Source organism: Crocuta crocuta, unplaced genomic scaffold (genome assembly GCF_008692635.1).
Source record: "Crocuta crocuta isolate KB4526 unplaced genomic scaffold, BGI_CrCroc_1.0 scaffold112, whole genome shotgun sequence".
NCBI classification, from domain to species: Eukaryota; Metazoa; Chordata; class Mammalia; order Carnivora; family Hyaenidae; genus Crocuta; species Crocuta crocuta.
The window spans coordinates 2,438,502-2,456,413 of NW_027528818.1; the positions used below are offsets into that span (position 1 = coordinate 2,438,502).

The following is a 17,912-nucleotide window of genomic DNA, read 5'->3' on the forward strand; positions in this document are numbered from 1 at the left end:
AACCAAATGCCTTACTGATAATATAAACAACTCATATTTTGTGTTATATGTATTATATACTGTATTCTCACAATAAATAAGGAAGCTAGAAAGATGCAATTAGGAAAATCAATAGGAAATTACATTTAGAGTTCTGCTCTGTATTTGCTAGAAAAAACACTGTTCAAACCCATGTTGTTCAAGGGACAACATACAGTTAATGGCAGAGTTGGGTTTTTGATTTAGATAAAAACTCTCCTTGAGGAAGGGTTAGAAATATAAATTTATATGTCCTTCTTGGTTTACAATCTCAGTATCCAAACTGACTAAAGTCTTGAAACCAAATTGTTTGAAAAGTTTTATTTGGTAGCAGAAGATATCTACAATTGGATCTTTACAAAAGAAGTTGTGCAAGAGGGAAAAATAAGCTTACACATAAGATTTTGCTGTTGAAATTTGGGATGATTATCAACAATTGACTCAGATTACAACAACTCACACAAGATCATGTCTTTCTATGTTAAGAAAGTAGAAGCTATGTTAATCTCTTGACTAAACAGTTTGTTGAAACTCATAACAGACATTATAATGAACCTAAAGAAAGTTACGTCTATGGAAGAGAAGACAAACTAAATTATTTCAAGCTGTAGTAATATATAAACATTTTTAGTCAGAGTAAACACCAATTATCTCCACAACCTGACAATCAACTTTTCATCTTATCAAGTCCATAATGTCCACATTATTTATTTACACCAGGGCTTTTCATCTCAGAGCTGTATTTTCAATTACATACAGATTTACATACAACATATTATCAGATGTTATTGACAGTAAGTCTTACCCTAGAATATATGTCTCCCTCTCTCTGTATCTGCTTGATTTGGTCATATGTACAATCCCTGCTATGGACCTGATTGCTTACCTGACAATTAAGGACAAGACCTACCGGAATGACCCATGACAGGATTAGGAGGGATCGGCTCACCTTGTTGTCTCTAAAACTTTACCAGCTTTGTGTTCATTCAAATTACTACCACCAGTACCTTCAATGGGCCAAAGAAAGAGGCACTAAGAGTGTTTGAAAGCATCCAAGAATTATGATCAGTGTCTATGGCACAGGCATAAAATAGTTAACATTTTAAAAAATATCAAAAACACCATTATCACTAACGGGGGTAAGCAGACAACTTTCTCCTAGTAGAAAAAAAAACACTGGTGTTCAATTTCCAGTTTAACTGCTTTTATGAATACGAAGATTGTGACCCCCATTAATTAAAGAGTCTAAAAGAAATTGATGTATGACCTTAACGTGCAAGTATAGAGTATTTCTATATCAAAATCGAGGATTAAATACAATGCTATACACACACACACACACACACACACACACACACATACTCATAGTACCTTTATGGAATTCTCTAAAATGCTCACAGTAGCTTATATGGTATTGACGAAAATAAAGATGAAAACGTATGAACTATAGTGTAGATAAAAATCATCTTTTATAGCTTACTAAGTGATACCTTCTGTGGCTTAAGTAGCTTAAATTATTCAAGTTTAAATTTCAATTCTTGAAAGCAGAACTGTGCTTTGGTATTCAAACCTTCATAAGATTTTACAGTTTTTCAAAATAAGGAGTACAAAGTAGAGAACACCAATCATACACATGTGGGAGAAAAAGACTTCTGACTTCGGTTACACGATTAACCAGTGGCTTTCAGTCAACTCTCACTGGGCCAAAACTCAGCTTCTCGCAGGCAATTAGGATTTTAAAAAGGTTTGACGCAAATTAAATTTTGAAAACTTAATCAAAATGCATGTTCTAATGTGTTACATATTCCCTTTTATTTATTTATTTTTTACTATTCTGGAGACTGCAGATGTATTAACTTCTCAGAATAATTTATTTTTTTTTAAAGCTTGGAATACAACTTCAGCTATCTCTAATTAAAGAATTTCCTGAGATGGGTGTTTAAAACTTGCTATTATTTACACTTACTTATGTTTGTGTGAATCCAAATTTTCTTGATAGTATGCAAATAAAACAAGACATGAAAATAAATTGGCTGCTGAGGTTTTCCACCAAGTCTATGCTGCCAATTACACATTTGTGTTATTCACAAATTTTATTCTTAGTAATGGACTAAAATAAGCTTAAATGTGAACCCAAAATATATACACTGACAAAATGAACTTTTCAGGCTTTATGTGTTGGGGTTACCTAAAATTCTGTTCAAGAAATGTCTGGAAAATAATGCTCCATATGAAACTATCCTTTAATTTGCTAATACGGAGTTTAATGTGATTTCATTTGCTAAAACAAACTGCCTAATACATTTCAGTTATTAGATGACTCTGCACAATGGGAAAACTTCTGCCAATTATAATGCTACGGGTTTTCTAAAAGGGTAACTTGTAAAAAATGGAAAATCAACACTAAAAAAGTCAGTCTATTTGCCTTAGACTCTTCTGATAGGCTGCTTTAAACAGGATTCCATTTTTGAATAATACTACTACTTATTGTTGTGTTGTATATCTGAAAATACGTTCATCTTCCACATAACACAATTTAGCATTTTCACACATCAACTGTGTTGTGTGTTTTAATGGTTTAGGCACAATTCAATAGTTTTGGATTTTATTTTGTGGTTTCATTATAAAACAGCTTGCGCACACCAAATTCAAACAATCTTTTTTATTTAAAAATCCATCTGAAAATTCACTTCTGAGTTTTAGTTTTTGTTTTAAAAAAAAAAGCAAACATTTAAAAGCATCAAATGTTACTAGTCTATAATTCATCCTGTTATGAACATTTTTAGTTCATGGATTGGGGAAATAAACCCATTACATCGATGAGGCACGGTACTATGGCCAAAAGACCAGAAATCGGGGCACATTCAGGCAACAGTTAGAGGTCTGAATGGAGGGAGTCAGGCCTCAGCTGTGGGGACTCCTGTCTCTGCCCCCCTCCAAAAAACTGTTAGTAAGTCTCAAATCAATACATAAGAGATTGTTTGTAACTTAGTTAAAAAAAAAAAAAAGCAAACAAACACACTATACCTGCTTTCTACATTACACTGCAAAGTCAAAACAGATAAATATTTACTGTAGCCTCACTATATAAAATTGTGGTTTTGATATCCATATCACAGGACCATAATATAGGTGAGATGGAATTCTAGAACTCCTCTGGTGATTTCAGAAATCTGGTTGGAAGAGGTTTATGACCATAAGATTTCACATTATAGCAATACTCCTAATATTTCTCGAATTAGGGCAGTGAATACAAATCACAGTACAAAATCCTTAATTATTTTACTGGAAAAGCAACAGGTGCTACATATGAGAATCACTTATAGAACATCTATTTTTTTTTTAAAAAACGTAGATATAAAATATTAATTGCATAGGGATTTAAATATAAGGCCAAGAAGAATATTAAGGAAAGTTAAAAAAATCATAGAAAGGGCACTATGGTGTCAAAAGATACAATTTCATTCTTAGATTAATAAATCTGATTTACTGTCTAATTAAAAAAATCACAGTATGTTGCTATAACTAACAGTGAATGTTTCCTTAAGTCCAAATTGGAAACCAACATTAGGACTAATAAGAACACAACTAAAGCTCATTGTCTAAACCTGATCAGTGTATTAGCACATCAGTGCCTGGTACGTACCTGATTAGTTATATAATCTACATTTGCAAATAATGTAAAGTTTAATACATGTTAACAAGTGTGAGAGCTCATCATCACTGCATGCCGGTAAGTGATCTGTAGGCTTACTTGATAGAGTAATAATTCAGTGTTTCCAAGGTACAAGATTCCACCTGGCAGAATCTTCACTCAATGAACCCAAAACACAGTTAACAAAATATAATACAGTTTCACCACTGAAAACTAAACGTACATGAACCAGAGAATTAGTTCCTGACACCAGTGCAGATATTATCCTCAGCATTTTGGAAGGCAGTGAATGATGAGCCGGTCAATACTGTGTAGTTTAAGCTAATGGTTATCACCTGAAGTTTCAGGTAGACAGGTAAATTGTAAATCTACTTCTCATTTTAATGTTGTTAGAGTGCGGTTTAAAGAGCAATTTCCAAATCTAAAAGTAGCTTAGTTAACTTAGTATTGTTATATAGAGTAGTGTGAGGAAAAACAAGAACTCCCAAAGGAATTATGTTAAGGAACATTTGGGAATACCCAAACCAACGTTTTAAATGAAAAAGTGCATAAATACAGTAATACTACAAGTGTGTTAACTACGGAACAAATGTTTCTCTGGGAGCTAAACAATACTATTTTCCCACATTATTTACATGTTATGAATTGTTCAGATACCACAAAGCACCATTTACAGTCTAAATTGCTTGATTATGTGTGAAAGGTCCTTTGACTTCAATTCTCCTCAGTTGAGGCTCTACCTAGAATAGAAGTGTCAAGTCATCTTCAGTCAGACAGGATTCATCTTTACAATTCAGTTCTCTTTTGTTCAGAAACAGCAAAGCAGTATTTTCATTTCACATTCTTGGCTGGTGTTTCGGATTCTGTGGACTGTCTCCCATCTGTCCAGGCTTCCCGAGTGCTCTTCAGAGCCAGGGTCTTCTGTTGGTCAACCACAACATAATCTACTCTCTCATCAGCTACGCTGCTGCCGGAGCCACTGCTCTTTTGCTAAAAAGCAAAGGAAAAAACCCATAAAGCCCCACATGTAACAGAGTTCTTTTTACTAAAATTTAGCCTTAAAACATAGACACTCATGCACTGTGAATAACTGTTGACGTTCTATTGAGTCACACACACAGAAAAAATAACATTACCTCAATTTAACACTGCTGTTTTTCTCCTCACTGTACACGGTTTTCCCCTTCAACTCAAAATCACTATATATAAGAATTTAGACGAATGCTCCCAACACAGATAAAATTTTTACAAAATAAGGATCACAGACACCTGGTTCACTGTAAGATACACAGCTTGCTTCTCCCTTTAGCTTAAGCTTGACTTTTTCAAATCCTGAGAACATGTATCAGTATTCATTCACAGAGCCAAGAAATGTTTTTTGAAAACAGTATTTCAAGAATGGCTAACTACATAGGCCGACAGGACTTCTTATTCTTAAAAACAAGTAGATACTAACTTCAAGCAAATATAATTATTAAAAAAAATTTTTTTAAACATCTATTTATTTTTGAGAGACAGAGTGTGTGTGCTGGGGAGGGGCAGAGAGACAGAGACCCTGAATCCAAAGTGGGCTCTGGACTCTGAGCTGTCAGCACAGAGCCCAACACGGGGCTCAAACTCATGAACAGTGAGATTATGACCTGAGCCGAAGTCAGACGCTTTACCAACTGAGCCACCCAGGCACCACCAAATAGAATTATTAACGTGTTGCTGGGCTCTCTAGAAAGTAAGAGAAATATCCAAAGTGTGAGGGAAACAGGGCACCAAGATCTGCTCAAGGTAAACTTTACAGGAATGTTGTCTTCAGGACGAATGCCAATCTCAGCAATGCAATCAGGAGGCCCAGGGTGGGAGGGTATGCCAAATCGGAGGCTGTCCTGTTAAGCTAGGGACTAATGAAGCAAACTGAGGTGGTCCTAGATTCCACCCGCTAGTAGCATTGCTTGCTTTCCAGTAGAAGAAAACGCAAATCTATTCTGAAGGAAATTTAAGTCTGCAGGATTCCCACAGATGGGCTCAGCAAAATGAATTTGCAAAAAAAAAAAAAAAAAAAAAAAAAAAAAAAAAAAAAAGTATAAACATGGAAGGAAACAAGCTATCAAGAGTGTGAGCAGAAACTATAAACACAGATTCAGACCTCTAAAGACTTCAGATACTGAAATGATTACAGAAACAGAATAAATTATGTGTGTATAAAATCTTCAAAGGAATTAACAAATAAAACTCAATAAAAGGAATCACGAAAGAAAGAAGCTATTCAAAACAGCTATGCGTATTTGAAACAAAAACAGCAAAATTTCGTGTTAGAACTAAAAATAATTTAAAAATTAAACAATGGCTTAAACAGAATAATTGAGGATTACTGTACTTGTGATAGATCTAAAGAAATAATCCAAATAAGCACAAAGAGATGAATAGAGAGAAAATATGAAAAAGTGAAAAGAGGCATGGAAAATAGAGTAAGTTCTAAGTAATCTTTAATAAGAAACCTAAAAGGAGAGGATAAAAGGAATAGTGTAAAAGCTATATTTAAAGAGATAATGACTGGGACTTTTCCAGAATTGATAAAAAATACAAATTCGGAAGTAAGAGCAGCACAACTTCCATCAAGCACGATAAATAAAAGGAAATCTATGTCGGGGCGCCTGGGTGGCTTAGTCGGTTAAGCGTCCGACTTTCGCTTAGGTCATGATCTCGCGGTTCATGGGTTCGAGCCCCGCGTCGGGCTCTGTGCTGACTGTCAGCTCAGAGCCTGGAGCCTGTTTCAGTCTGTGACTCCCTCTCTCTCTGACCCTCTCCTGCTCACGCTGTCTCTCTCTCTCAGAAATAAATAAAACATTAAAAAAAAAAAAGAAATCTATGTCTAGATGTCTAGACACACTATAGTAAACCTACAGAATACCAAAGATACAGAAAAGATCTTAATATCAGCCATACAGAAAGGACACATTCTCTACAAAGAAACTGTAACTAGACTGACAACATACTTTTCAGTAGGAACAATGGAAACCAGATGATAGTGAATAGTATCTTCCATGTGTTGAAAGAAATGTATTGCTAATCAAGAACTGTGAACTCAAAAAAACTCTTTTTCAAGAATGAGGGCACAATATAGACATTTCATGCAAACAAAAATTGCAAGAATTTACCACTAACAGACCTCCACAAGAGGAACTTCTAAAGAATGTATTTCAGGAGGAAGAAAAAATGATTATGGGAGGAAGGGCTAAGAAACAAGATGGAATGATAAGAAAGGGAAGGTGGCAAATATGGAAGAAAATGTAAGTAAACATTGCCTATATAATAAGAGTACTACTGGGGCCCCTAGGTGGCTCAGTCGGTTAAGAATCTGACTGCTACTCAGGTCACGATCTAGCGGTCAGTGAGTTCGAGTCCTGCATTGGGCGCTGTGCTGACAGTTCACAGAGCCTGGAGCCTGCTTGGGGTTCTGTGTCTCCCTCTCTCTCTGCCCCTCCCTTGTTCACACTCGGTCTCTCTCTCTGTCTCAAAAATAAACATTTTTTTCTTTTAAAAGCCAGAATACTACTAACACTACTAACGTGTAACTTGTGGTTTAACAAAAGGAAAAAACTCAAACTTTGGACAAAAATAGCATGTAAGTCAGAAGGGGAGTAAGGTGAGTTAACACTGAAAAGAGAAGACAAGATTTTGTTAAGTAGGCATTTCAACAGTAACCACTAAAAAAAGGAGAACTAAATTATAAGAATATAATTTCTATTACATACCATTAGAAAGGAAAAAATTAACTCACTACTCTCCATGACTTTAGTTAATTGTGATTTTATGATACATTAACTAAAAGATTTTACTAAATTTAAATTAAACATACTAATAAAGTTTCCCCAAAGGAAACATGATTCTTTGGCTTTAAAAGGTGAGCTAAGTGTGTCTACAGAATGAGATTTCACTTACCTTGCGTGGTGGTGTGGATTTCCCAGAATCTAAATCTAGATCTAGGTATTCTACTTGTTTGTCTCCTTTGGGTTTGACCATAGGACTGCTTCTCCCATCAAGGCTGTTACTGCCGAAAAGATTCTGAAAATGGTGATACAATGAAATCAACTACTGAACATCCATGAGATCTGCTGCTTATCTTGTCTGCCATCTACCAAAGGCAAAATATTTATTTCAAGAGGATATGGCTAAAAAAAATGTCTTCTTAGGAAATTAAATCTTCTCTTAGGATTGGAGGAACATAAGCGATCTTAACAAAACTGAGTTTGTTAGGCTATAGAGTACGCTAAACATGGTTTCAAAAGTCAAACTGGATTCAAACTGAGACCAAAAACATCAAGCTACAGTTACATGCAATAGTTCCACTTGAACATTATTTTAATGATATCTTTACTCGATTACATTTTTAAACTACTGGATTCTTTCACTCCTTGCTTTCTAATATAAATTTTTTAAAAGTTCTGTATTTTATTTACAGACTTTCATGCTAAAATTAGCTTAGAATATGTATGTTAACTAAAGCCTATGAACAATGATTCCACTCGCAAAGTCTGCTTTGTTTCAACCATCTGGAATTTTTTACCACTTAATTTCTTCAGTTTTCTCTTTAGTCCTATCCCTTCTGTCTTACTAGGAATTGTACAATAGAAGGGTTACTCTCCAAAAACAGATAAAGGGAAAAGGAAGAAAGAGGACAGCAATAAATGACAAAAACAAAAAGCCCGAGGCAGAAAAATGCAAAATAAACAGGCTGTTAGGAACTTCAAGATCAATGCTGAATAAGAAGGAAAGAATGACATGAACTTATGCGACTACATATGCCCTCTATGTGAATTATGACAGTCCTTCTCAATGTGTGCCAACAAATGCCTCGTTTCCCTGCCTTGCTGCTTTGAACCTCTCCCAGAGGCATTCTGTACTTCTCATAGGCAGGACTATGTATTTATTAGGAGCTTCCATTCTGTGTCTTCTAGCACAGAGATAGGAATATTCACATACTTTTGAAGAAAAGTATAACGATGTGATATACTTAAAGTTACACTTGTTATGAAGAACAAAACAATTTGGAAACTGCATAAACCTGGTTCTGTTGATCCTTTTATATATCGCTACTCCTTTCTCTTTGCTCAAGTTACACAGAGTAAGCTGTAGTTTAGTTAAAGGACAATTGCTAGAAAAATACTGAATTTATTCCCTCACTTGAAGCAGGGCTGCTGAGAGCCCACGTGAAATATTTTTGTGAATTCGAAAATGGTGCTCCTCTCTGTGGGGCGGCCCAGCTCTGTGCCAGGGCCCACAGCTTAGTGAGCAGGGCATGGTCGGAACTGCATGTACTCATGAATGCAGTACTGTAAGGTCTACTGTACATATTACAGACTGTCTGTAATATGAGCGAGCAACCTGCATGCCTGAATGTGAGGGCTCTGTTTGTAGGAACAGATTTTTAAACCAATTTTACTTTATGACTACTGGTGATAAGACATTAAAAAAATTTTGACGATAATATGTAAGGCACAAAAAAATGTAAGCAAGTTTTGGTGCTCATTAGTACAAAGAGCCATTCCCCTCTTCCTTTTTTGTTTTCTAATTTTTAAAAAATGATTTTTTTCTGAATGACTCCACATTTCATTCTCACATAAAAAAAAAAAATCAAGCAGGAGGTGGTGTGTACATACAATTTTGTATTTAAATGTGACTCGTGAAAGAACCCCTACCTGGAATTCCCCTACTTGGAAATGCCTAGAGTTATTCCTACTATTGTAAGGCTTATGAAAGTAACCCATGAGCTCATATGGTGTACACATTTAATTTCACTAAGTTTTTCATAGAGAATTTCTCAGAATTGCTGGTTAACCTGTTTTCTATCTAGTTATTATTAGAATTGTAAATTTTTCAGCCTTAAGCATTGTTAAAATTTGTGCCCTGCAAGGTTGTCCATTTGCTCTTGATCTAATTTCAACTGTGAACAGCCTGTCTCTGTGTTCTAGCCTTTAACCCAGCATTTTCCCAAAACAGTTTAGAAAAACTCTAAGATTCTAGGAGTTATATGTGTTCTGTGAATTAAAAAAAAAGAGATAAGAGTAATGCTTTGTTTTTCTAAAATTCTTTTTAAAATATGAAAAATTATTAAACATATCTTTGTTGTTACTGTTGTATAACAGTATTTATGTCCTTAGTAGTGATGTACAGTCACTCAAATTTTAGGTGTCACATGAAGGGCTCACTTCATGAATGCTTGACTCTGGATCTTTTTATAAATTAATAGGCAGCACCACCGATTCATTGGTCATCAGACACCGCCTAATCCATGGTCACTAGTATGAGAAATATGTCATGCTTCAAAACGTTCTGTATAGAATTGAATCTTCATTGTAGGTGTAAGCCAGATTTGATCTATCTTGCCTCAACTGCTCCAAGACAAAATTGTTTTCCTGACTTCATTGGTTCAAGCACAATTATATCTTGTGAATTTCTATTGTATGCCATTAATGCACAACCTGCAAAGAGGTGTGGAAAATACTGCTGTAACGATCACATTCCTTCCTGAGGATGAGCTGTCTAGATGATGAGACCCTGCAGTTGGCAGAGTGAGGAGATGGAAATGGTGGTTTCTACTGTGAATGGTGCGTAGGTATTTTCACCTGAAACATTTTTGGTTATTTCTAACACGTAGGACCTAAGTATATCAGAAATTCACCAGCTGGCAGGCAAAAGTACCTTTCTGACTTAATGTTTTATACCTTACAAGGTATAAAGAACAAACAATTTCATATTTTTATTTCCTTGACTTTTTTATTTGTAATCCTTTTCTTTTTAGTCTTTACTCTTCATGATAAATCACACTTCCAAACTTTCCTATTACATGTCCTTTCTAAGATTTTTATGCTAATTTACTATTTCAGGCAAAAGGACACACTTTAGTATCTCAGAAAAAAGTTACTTTTGTAATAAAAAGTCCATTCAACCACCTAAAGATGAAAACTGATGGCAATATGTACTCTGATGTAGCACTGAGGATTTATGTAGACTTTTCCCATTTTATTTACTATAATGAGAAAAAAATAATAAAACAAGTTATTAAGAGAAAAAAATAATAAAATGAAACAAGTTATCAAGTTGAAAAATAGTGAATCCAAAAGAAGAAGCTGATTAATAAACACTGCTCTGCCTTAAAATTAGTGACAGTATTACTGATATAGCTGGTTTGTATTCTAATCCAGGCTGATGTAAAAAATTTTTTTCAGGCTGATGTAAATATTTTAAATTATCTTCTTTATTTTGAGCACTGTCTAAATTTGATATTTTAAAGTCGGTTTAAGCACCAAATCCAGCTTTTCAAATCACTTGGTTTTGTTTCCTGACAACACAGGGTTGTGAGGAACCGGTTTTTGCCTAAAGTACATTAACGATGTAAAACATACTTGTCGATAGAAATGGACTTTATATTTTGAATCTCTAAAGAGTACTGTTTTAAAGGAAATAAAGCCACTAAAATGTTAATCATTCCAGATTTTGACATCAGATGTCTGCTTCTCCTGGCAGATACTACTTAGTTGTGCCCTGATACCTGCCCTCCCCTCTCTCACACAAATGGGGGTTTTAGTCCCACCCCCTGTCCCTCGGGAGAAAAGTTCTGGTTCCCAGCCCCTTTGTGTCTGTGTGTTTATGGCAGTTTCTGGGAACCTTCTTTATAAGGCAGTTGGGCTGTACCCTTTGCTGCTTCTTCCTTTCCTCTGTGTTGTAGCTTGGAATGTGAAGCGCTGGTGCTGCAGCATCTTGTTCTAGGAGCATGTGAGCCACACCCAGAAGATGGCAGACTACAGAGCTGGAAGGGACAGGTATCCCTACGGGCTTCCTGGAACAGGGCTGCCACACAGCCCTGGCTAGCCTCTCTCTCGACTTATTTACATGAGAAAGAAATAAATGTCAGTCCTAAGTCATTGTTATTTGTTTCTTCTGTTACTCAGAGGTGAACTTAGTCATAACCAATACACTCATCTACTATAATACAAATAGCAGAGCAAGAACTGAATTTGATTAAAGGGAAAACAGAAGCAAAATACTTTTAAAAATTAAATGAAGTTTGTATTATTCTTAAATATCTGAAGTATTTTCTGGCAACTATTTGATTTCTGGGGAACACAGGCTTGCTACAATTATAAAATTCTTGTCCCTATGGTAATACAGCCAATATGAAACAAGTTAGGTTCGTAACGGGTCTTTAATTTTCAAGCCTTATCTAAGAGTATATTATTGAAAGATTATCAAAAGACCTCCCATAGAAGATTATTTCACTATAAGAGTGCCATGAAGAGGTTCTGTAGAACTGCATTATGAAATGTTTCGAGTATATTTTCTTGAACAGTTTCAAAAATCAAGTATTTCTTAAAAGTAAATATAACCAGAAAGCTTTTATGATTTTTAACTAATTTTTAATCTACTTTATAAATACTGGTATTACACTCTGACTCATTATCGGTTTTAAATTTTACAGTGCTATTTTAAAAAAGCATTGAAAAAAGTTGTCTTCTATCCTTTTTCCTTAAGTATACAAAGAAGGATGTAAGGGTAAGCATTAGAGACTGGAAGAAAGATTCTAGCGCACGACTTGGAAGGGCTGCTCAGGAAGACAGAAGTCAAGATGCAGGTTTTATATAGTGGGGGAGAGCGAGGGAGGCAAACCATGAGAGACTCTTGAATGCTGAGAACAAACTGAGGACTGATGGGGGTGGGGAGGAGGGGAAGGAGGGTGATGGGCATGGAGGAGGGCACTTGTGGGGATGAGCACAGGGTGTTATATGGAAACCAACTTGACAATAAACTATTTAAAAAAAAAAAGATGCAGTTTTACATACTGAGTCTTCGCTGGACAGATTTGGGTTCATGGGAACATAATTCTCTTCACTGTCGTGTGAGTCACTGCTTGAAGTTGTGCTATGCACTGAATCCGGTCGGGGAGACAAGGGAAATCTAGAGGAGCTGATGAAAGAAATTACCGTTACAAACCTAAACCTTGATAACAATTTCTAAAATCACTTCCAAAAAAAAAATGAGTGATCGTTTACATTCTTTCACCAATAGTCGTTAAAGTTTACAATCATTCATTGTACACATTTATTTATTACAACTTATTGCAAACCTTCAAATGTACACCTAACATTTATAGCTATATTGTAAAAAGTAGATCTTTGGGCATCAAATTCCTGTGACAAACAAAAAAAGTATTGCTAATGATTTGGGGAATAAGTAGAAAGTCACAGACATGAAAAGGAAGATTTAAAAGTTTCTATTAAAACGGCTAGCTGTATGTAAACATAAAACACAAACACATATTTAACGCAAGTTTATAACTTCACATTTTTCTTTAACTTCCCTATATACATTTTATCTATTTATTTATTTATATCTCTGCATAAATATAATTTAAATATATATTATAAATTTACATTTATAATCTCTGCACCCAACGTTGGGCTTGAACTCACAACCCGGAGATTAGGAATTGCATTCTCTTCCGACTGAGCCAGCCAGGTGCCCCTTCTATGTACATTTAAACAAATCTTGATTAAATAACCTCTGCCAAGAAACTACCGTATTTGCCAGATCAGTAGTTCTCAGAAATGTCTCGCCTCATGAACACTTTATACCCTTAAACATTACGGAGAACCCTGAGGAACTTTTTGTTTACGTAGGTTGTATCTATTTACTATATTACAAATAATAAAAGTTTTTTAAAACGCAAGAGTACACAGATACACATTCTATTTATTAGCTGTCCCAGGGATGTGATCAAACATTACACAGCCCCTAGAAAACTCCAGTGTACACTCATGAGAGAAGAAGTGGAAAAGGCAAATGAAATCTTAGAATGAAAATAGTTTTCACCTCACACAACCTCAAAAAGAGGGGCTTTCCAGACCATACTTTGGGAACCACTGTTCCAGATATTTTCCATTATAGTGAACAATCAAGGCAGACATTCTAAAAAAAGACTTACTCTCGAGCAAAACTCCTGGTGATGGGAGATCTAACTGGGGCCTGCAGTTCCTCCCATTCTGGCAAAGGTTTTATTTCTAAAGGTGCTGGCTTGGCTGAAATGAAAGAGAGGAAAAGAAGCTTCAGTATACAGACATTTGAAAAACAAAACAAGAACTTCTACCTCTCTATTTATATGTTATAGCCAAATACACCTAAGATCAACGATTTTGACACATGAAACGAAGTTCATGGATGTTAAGTGTCAGCCCAAGGTTACCAAGCTAAATAATTAGGGACAAAAGCTAAATCAAATAATGTTTCACGATTGTTGTTTCAAAGTCTAAAGCTCTATTACAACATGTTGCTTCTTAATTTAATAATTTATGAAATATAAACTAAAGAAAGGGTAATGTGACCCAATTCCTTTACAGTTACTTGATGTCTTAATGACTTGATAAGGAAGTTACATTACTTCCTTATTTCCCTTTTTTTAAAAAAAATACTTTTATTTTCAAGTATGGAGATTAATCTATGTAAAACATTTCTATTCAAATTGAAGCATCAGTTACATAGCTATACATATGACATACAAAGTATTAAGCATTTCTATTCAAATTGAAGCAACGGTTATACAGCTATACATATGACATACAAAGTATTAAATACCAAACTTTGCTAAAATCAAAAACTGAAAACAGAATTCACTAAATCTTTTAAATTAATTCAAGCCCAGTCTGAAAACAAATAAAAGAAAGCAATAATATTTTAAGACTCAAACTCAGCTCTGAGAGAAGGCCTAATTAAACAATTACCTCAAATTTTCAGCTTAATTTAACCAACAATATCCTTTATATCAAGTTAAATAATAATAAACAAAAAATATTCTTATTAGCCTGATTTATAAGTGGTCTTTGTTTATTTAACTCATTATCACAACAGACAATTACCATACTAGTGCATACCACAGAGCTCTCAGCCCTTAAAGTCAGGAGAACTAAAACAATATTAGGTGTTAATGTTAATTATATTTTAGGAAATTATTTAAACACATTAGGTAAATATTTTAGTTACATTTCATTCTGCCACTCCCAAGAAAAATTTTCATTTTTTCTAGGTTTCCTTCTTCTAGTCTTTGACTATATATGGACATACTTTTTATTCAACTCATATTTTTAATCAACTATGTTATAATTACCATCAAACTATAAAATAGGTGGTCATTTTAAGGGGCTATTCAATTCACTGGGGCTTATAAGTATTTTTGTCTGTTCAATACAAAAAACTCAATGTGATTTTCTGAAGACTAGATTAAGTCTCAGTTTAAATCTTGCTCATCTATACCTTAAAATGGACCAGCACAGAATACTGTGCTAAGTGAACGTATTTCTTTACTCTTTTGTTTCGCTTTTTTGAAACCAAAGGCTAATAGCAGTTTAGCAGTCAAATTCTAAGTAGTGGCATAAAATCATTAATCTATGGAAGTGATTCCGTATTTTGTCTTAGAACAGAATACATACAACATTATATACAAATAAAGGACACATTTGGAACTCATAAGTAGCTCACAAGCTTAAAGAAAGCAATATGTTGATGTCTCAAAGGTTAAGTGAATAATGTAAAAGGACAAGACTGAATATCATGTATTATCAAACTTAACATGCTGCTGTTAACGGCATAACAAGTAGACTTCCTGTGTCTATGGAATGGGAAGACACACATTATGGGAAGCATTCACTTTAGAAATAATGTCTTAGGAAACTTTATTTACAACAGTGGTAGTATTTAAGGCTCTTCTCCTTTACTTCTTAAGAAAAAACACAAAATAAAAAAATTTATTTATCACAAAATAAAGAAATTCCCAATGCCCCATCCAGCATGCGGTACTAAAGTACATACCCTTTCTTCTTGTAGCAAAGTCACCTATGGTTTGTGAATCAGTTCGCTCTAAACCAGGGGGTTTGGGTCTTAAAATTTTAGGACTTTGACCTAATTGGTAAAAAGAAGATGCTCTTAACATAATGTTATTTTTTAATTGGAAAAATGGATTCTGTAAAAAAGCAACAGCGCCCTGAGCAGAAATGTTACATTTCTAAAGCATAAACATAAGTTTGTTTGTGGAGAATAGTTTAACCTTGCCACATATCATTCATGCTCAGTACAATGGAAAGTATGAAGCTGCATGCAAGAGTGTAACAAGCAAAGTGTTATAAAGACGGCAGGGTTTTCGTGGGATAACCAGCCTGGTTAGTGGTTATCTTTACTTGGGGGAAGGGAAGAAAGACATGTGCCATGTTAGTTATTCTTCTAACATGCCTCAGAAAACTGGATCAAATAAAAATTTATAAAATACCTCCGTCAGACCTCAAGTACATCTCTTTGAAGTCTAATGTCCAACACGAAAGTACTAGGACCTACTTCCCAATAATATTACTTTCTTAATTTTATTGAGGTGTTTAAATAACCGTAATCTGACTATTCCTTTACCTCTTGACCAAAGCCCTTCGAGAAAAGCAGGTTGATGCCATGGTGTTTGCTAATCCAAGATTAAAACCAAGACCAACACTTGTTTCCCCTGGATATACTGGTAGCCCCCCGTGACACCAATTTGTAAGGATTAGATGGCTAGATTATGGAACTGCTGACTGTCTAGCTTTGACTTAAGTATTTGAAAGTATAAATTCAGTTGCCATTATTTTCTTTTCATTTACTCTCTGCCACATGTAAGTACTGCTAAAAAGCCTTATGAAAAGTATAGGGTTAACACGCAGCAGTGGCCTCACTTATTACCACAGGAAGCCTGGAAGCTAGAGTAGCAATATCATTTAAATCAATTATCTGTGCTGCTCTCTTCTCAATGGCACCAAATTTACTTCTCTTTTGGCAATTACAAAATTTAGTCGACATCTAATAGATGGCAAAATTAGAATTTGCTGATTAAATGCCAGTATCTAGTACCTGATCTACCGAAGGCTAAAAGTTTCTGAAAATATGAATCTCTAGGTTATAAAATAGAAGAGGTCTCTAATGAACCAATTTTCTAAGTTAGGTAGTTAATACATTGAGTTTATTCAGAAACGAGGCAGGCCTAGTTTAAAATGTGAGTGATAAAATTTGGAGCCATGGTCCTACCCCTAATGCTGACCTATGCAGGGCCTACAATGGGAAAGCACTTTCCTAAAACAATGGAGGATGTCATCTTTTTATAAACTCCCCAAAATAATGTACTTCCCTTAAAAAAAAAACAAAAGTAAGAGGCAGAGGGTAAGGTTTACTACAGAAAAATACACTTATTTTCAGCTGAAAGGCTTTTACAGATCAAATCCAGCTTTTTCATTTTAGGGATAAGATACCCCTCAAGGAAGGACAAAAGAGGTTAAGCGACTTGCTTGGGTCGCAACATTAATTAGAGGACAAATGAAGGCTTGCCCTAACCTCCTATCTGCTGGTGTGTGCTCCTGTGCTGTCCAAATTGTCTATCTCTTTGGGAATAGACAATCCTAGGAAACCAGTGTTTAGAGGTCAGTTTTGAACTACTAAGTTCAGTTTGAGATCTTACATCTACTTAAATGCCACAGATAGTTGATTTGTGAGTAATGTGACAATTAATAATTACAAATTGCTTTTCAGAGTGACTTTTGGTTTGGTGGTGTTCACTCAGTGTCTTTTGCCCTCCTCCTTTTCAGCAAGACCCACCCTCATTAGCTTTCAGCTTCCTCCCGATTTTTCAGTGTGGTTATCTCCCAGTGGTCACCCTCTGTATCTCTCAACTTTGCACCCTCAGTATATTCATCTATGTTTGTGGTTAAATACTCAACATCATGTGACTAAACCCACCTGCCTGTGAACTATCCATTCTTCCATTGTCTGACATGTCCCCACGGTGATCCTTCTAATACCTGACCCTGAACTGATCATTTCTTCTCTGACCCAATCCCCCCCCCCCCATTTTTTTTTTTTTAGTATCTCAAGGGTTCTCCTTGGCTTTCTTAATAAAAAAATATTGTATCAGGGCACCTGGGTGGCTCAGCCTGTTAAGCATCCGACTTCAGCTCAGGTCACGATCTCGCAGTTCCTGGGTTCGAGCCCCACGTCGGGCTCTATGCTGATAGCTCAGAGCCTGGAGCCTGCTTCAGATTCTGTGTCTCCCCCCTTCTCTGCTCCGACCCTGATCTGTCTCTGTCTGTCTCTCGGCAATAAATAAATATTTAAAAAAATTAAAAAAACATTGTATCATGGGGCGCGTGGGTGGCTTAGTCAGTTAAGCTTCCAACTTCAGCTCAGGTCA

At 35.3% G+C, this 17,912-nt stretch overlaps 1 protein-coding gene across 2 annotated transcripts in view; it reads right to left on the minus strand.

Annotated features, from left to right (window-relative positions):
* Positions 1 to 324: 324 nt before the first annotated feature.
* GAB1 (GRB2 associated binding protein 1) overlaps positions 325 to 17,912 on the minus strand; it is a 122,773-nt gene continuing 105,185 nt past the window's right edge. The window contains exons 7-11 of one of the 2 annotated variants that reach the window (XM_077755931.1): positions 15,524 to 15,613; positions 13,647 to 13,740; positions 12,505 to 12,628; positions 7,607 to 7,729; positions 325 to 4,663 (exon numbers count right to left, since the gene is read on the minus strand). In XM_077755931.1, coding sequence (XP_077612057.1) covers positions 4,505 to 4,663; positions 7,607 to 7,729; positions 12,505 to 12,628; positions 13,647 to 13,740; positions 15,524 to 15,613 — 590 coding nt within the window. In that variant the 3' untranslated portion in view covers positions 325 to 4,504. The remainder of the gene's footprint in view (positions 4,664 to 7,606; positions 7,730 to 12,504; positions 12,629 to 13,646; positions 13,741 to 15,523; positions 15,614 to 17,912) is intronic. The other variant, XM_077755932.1, reaches the window with a different exon arrangement.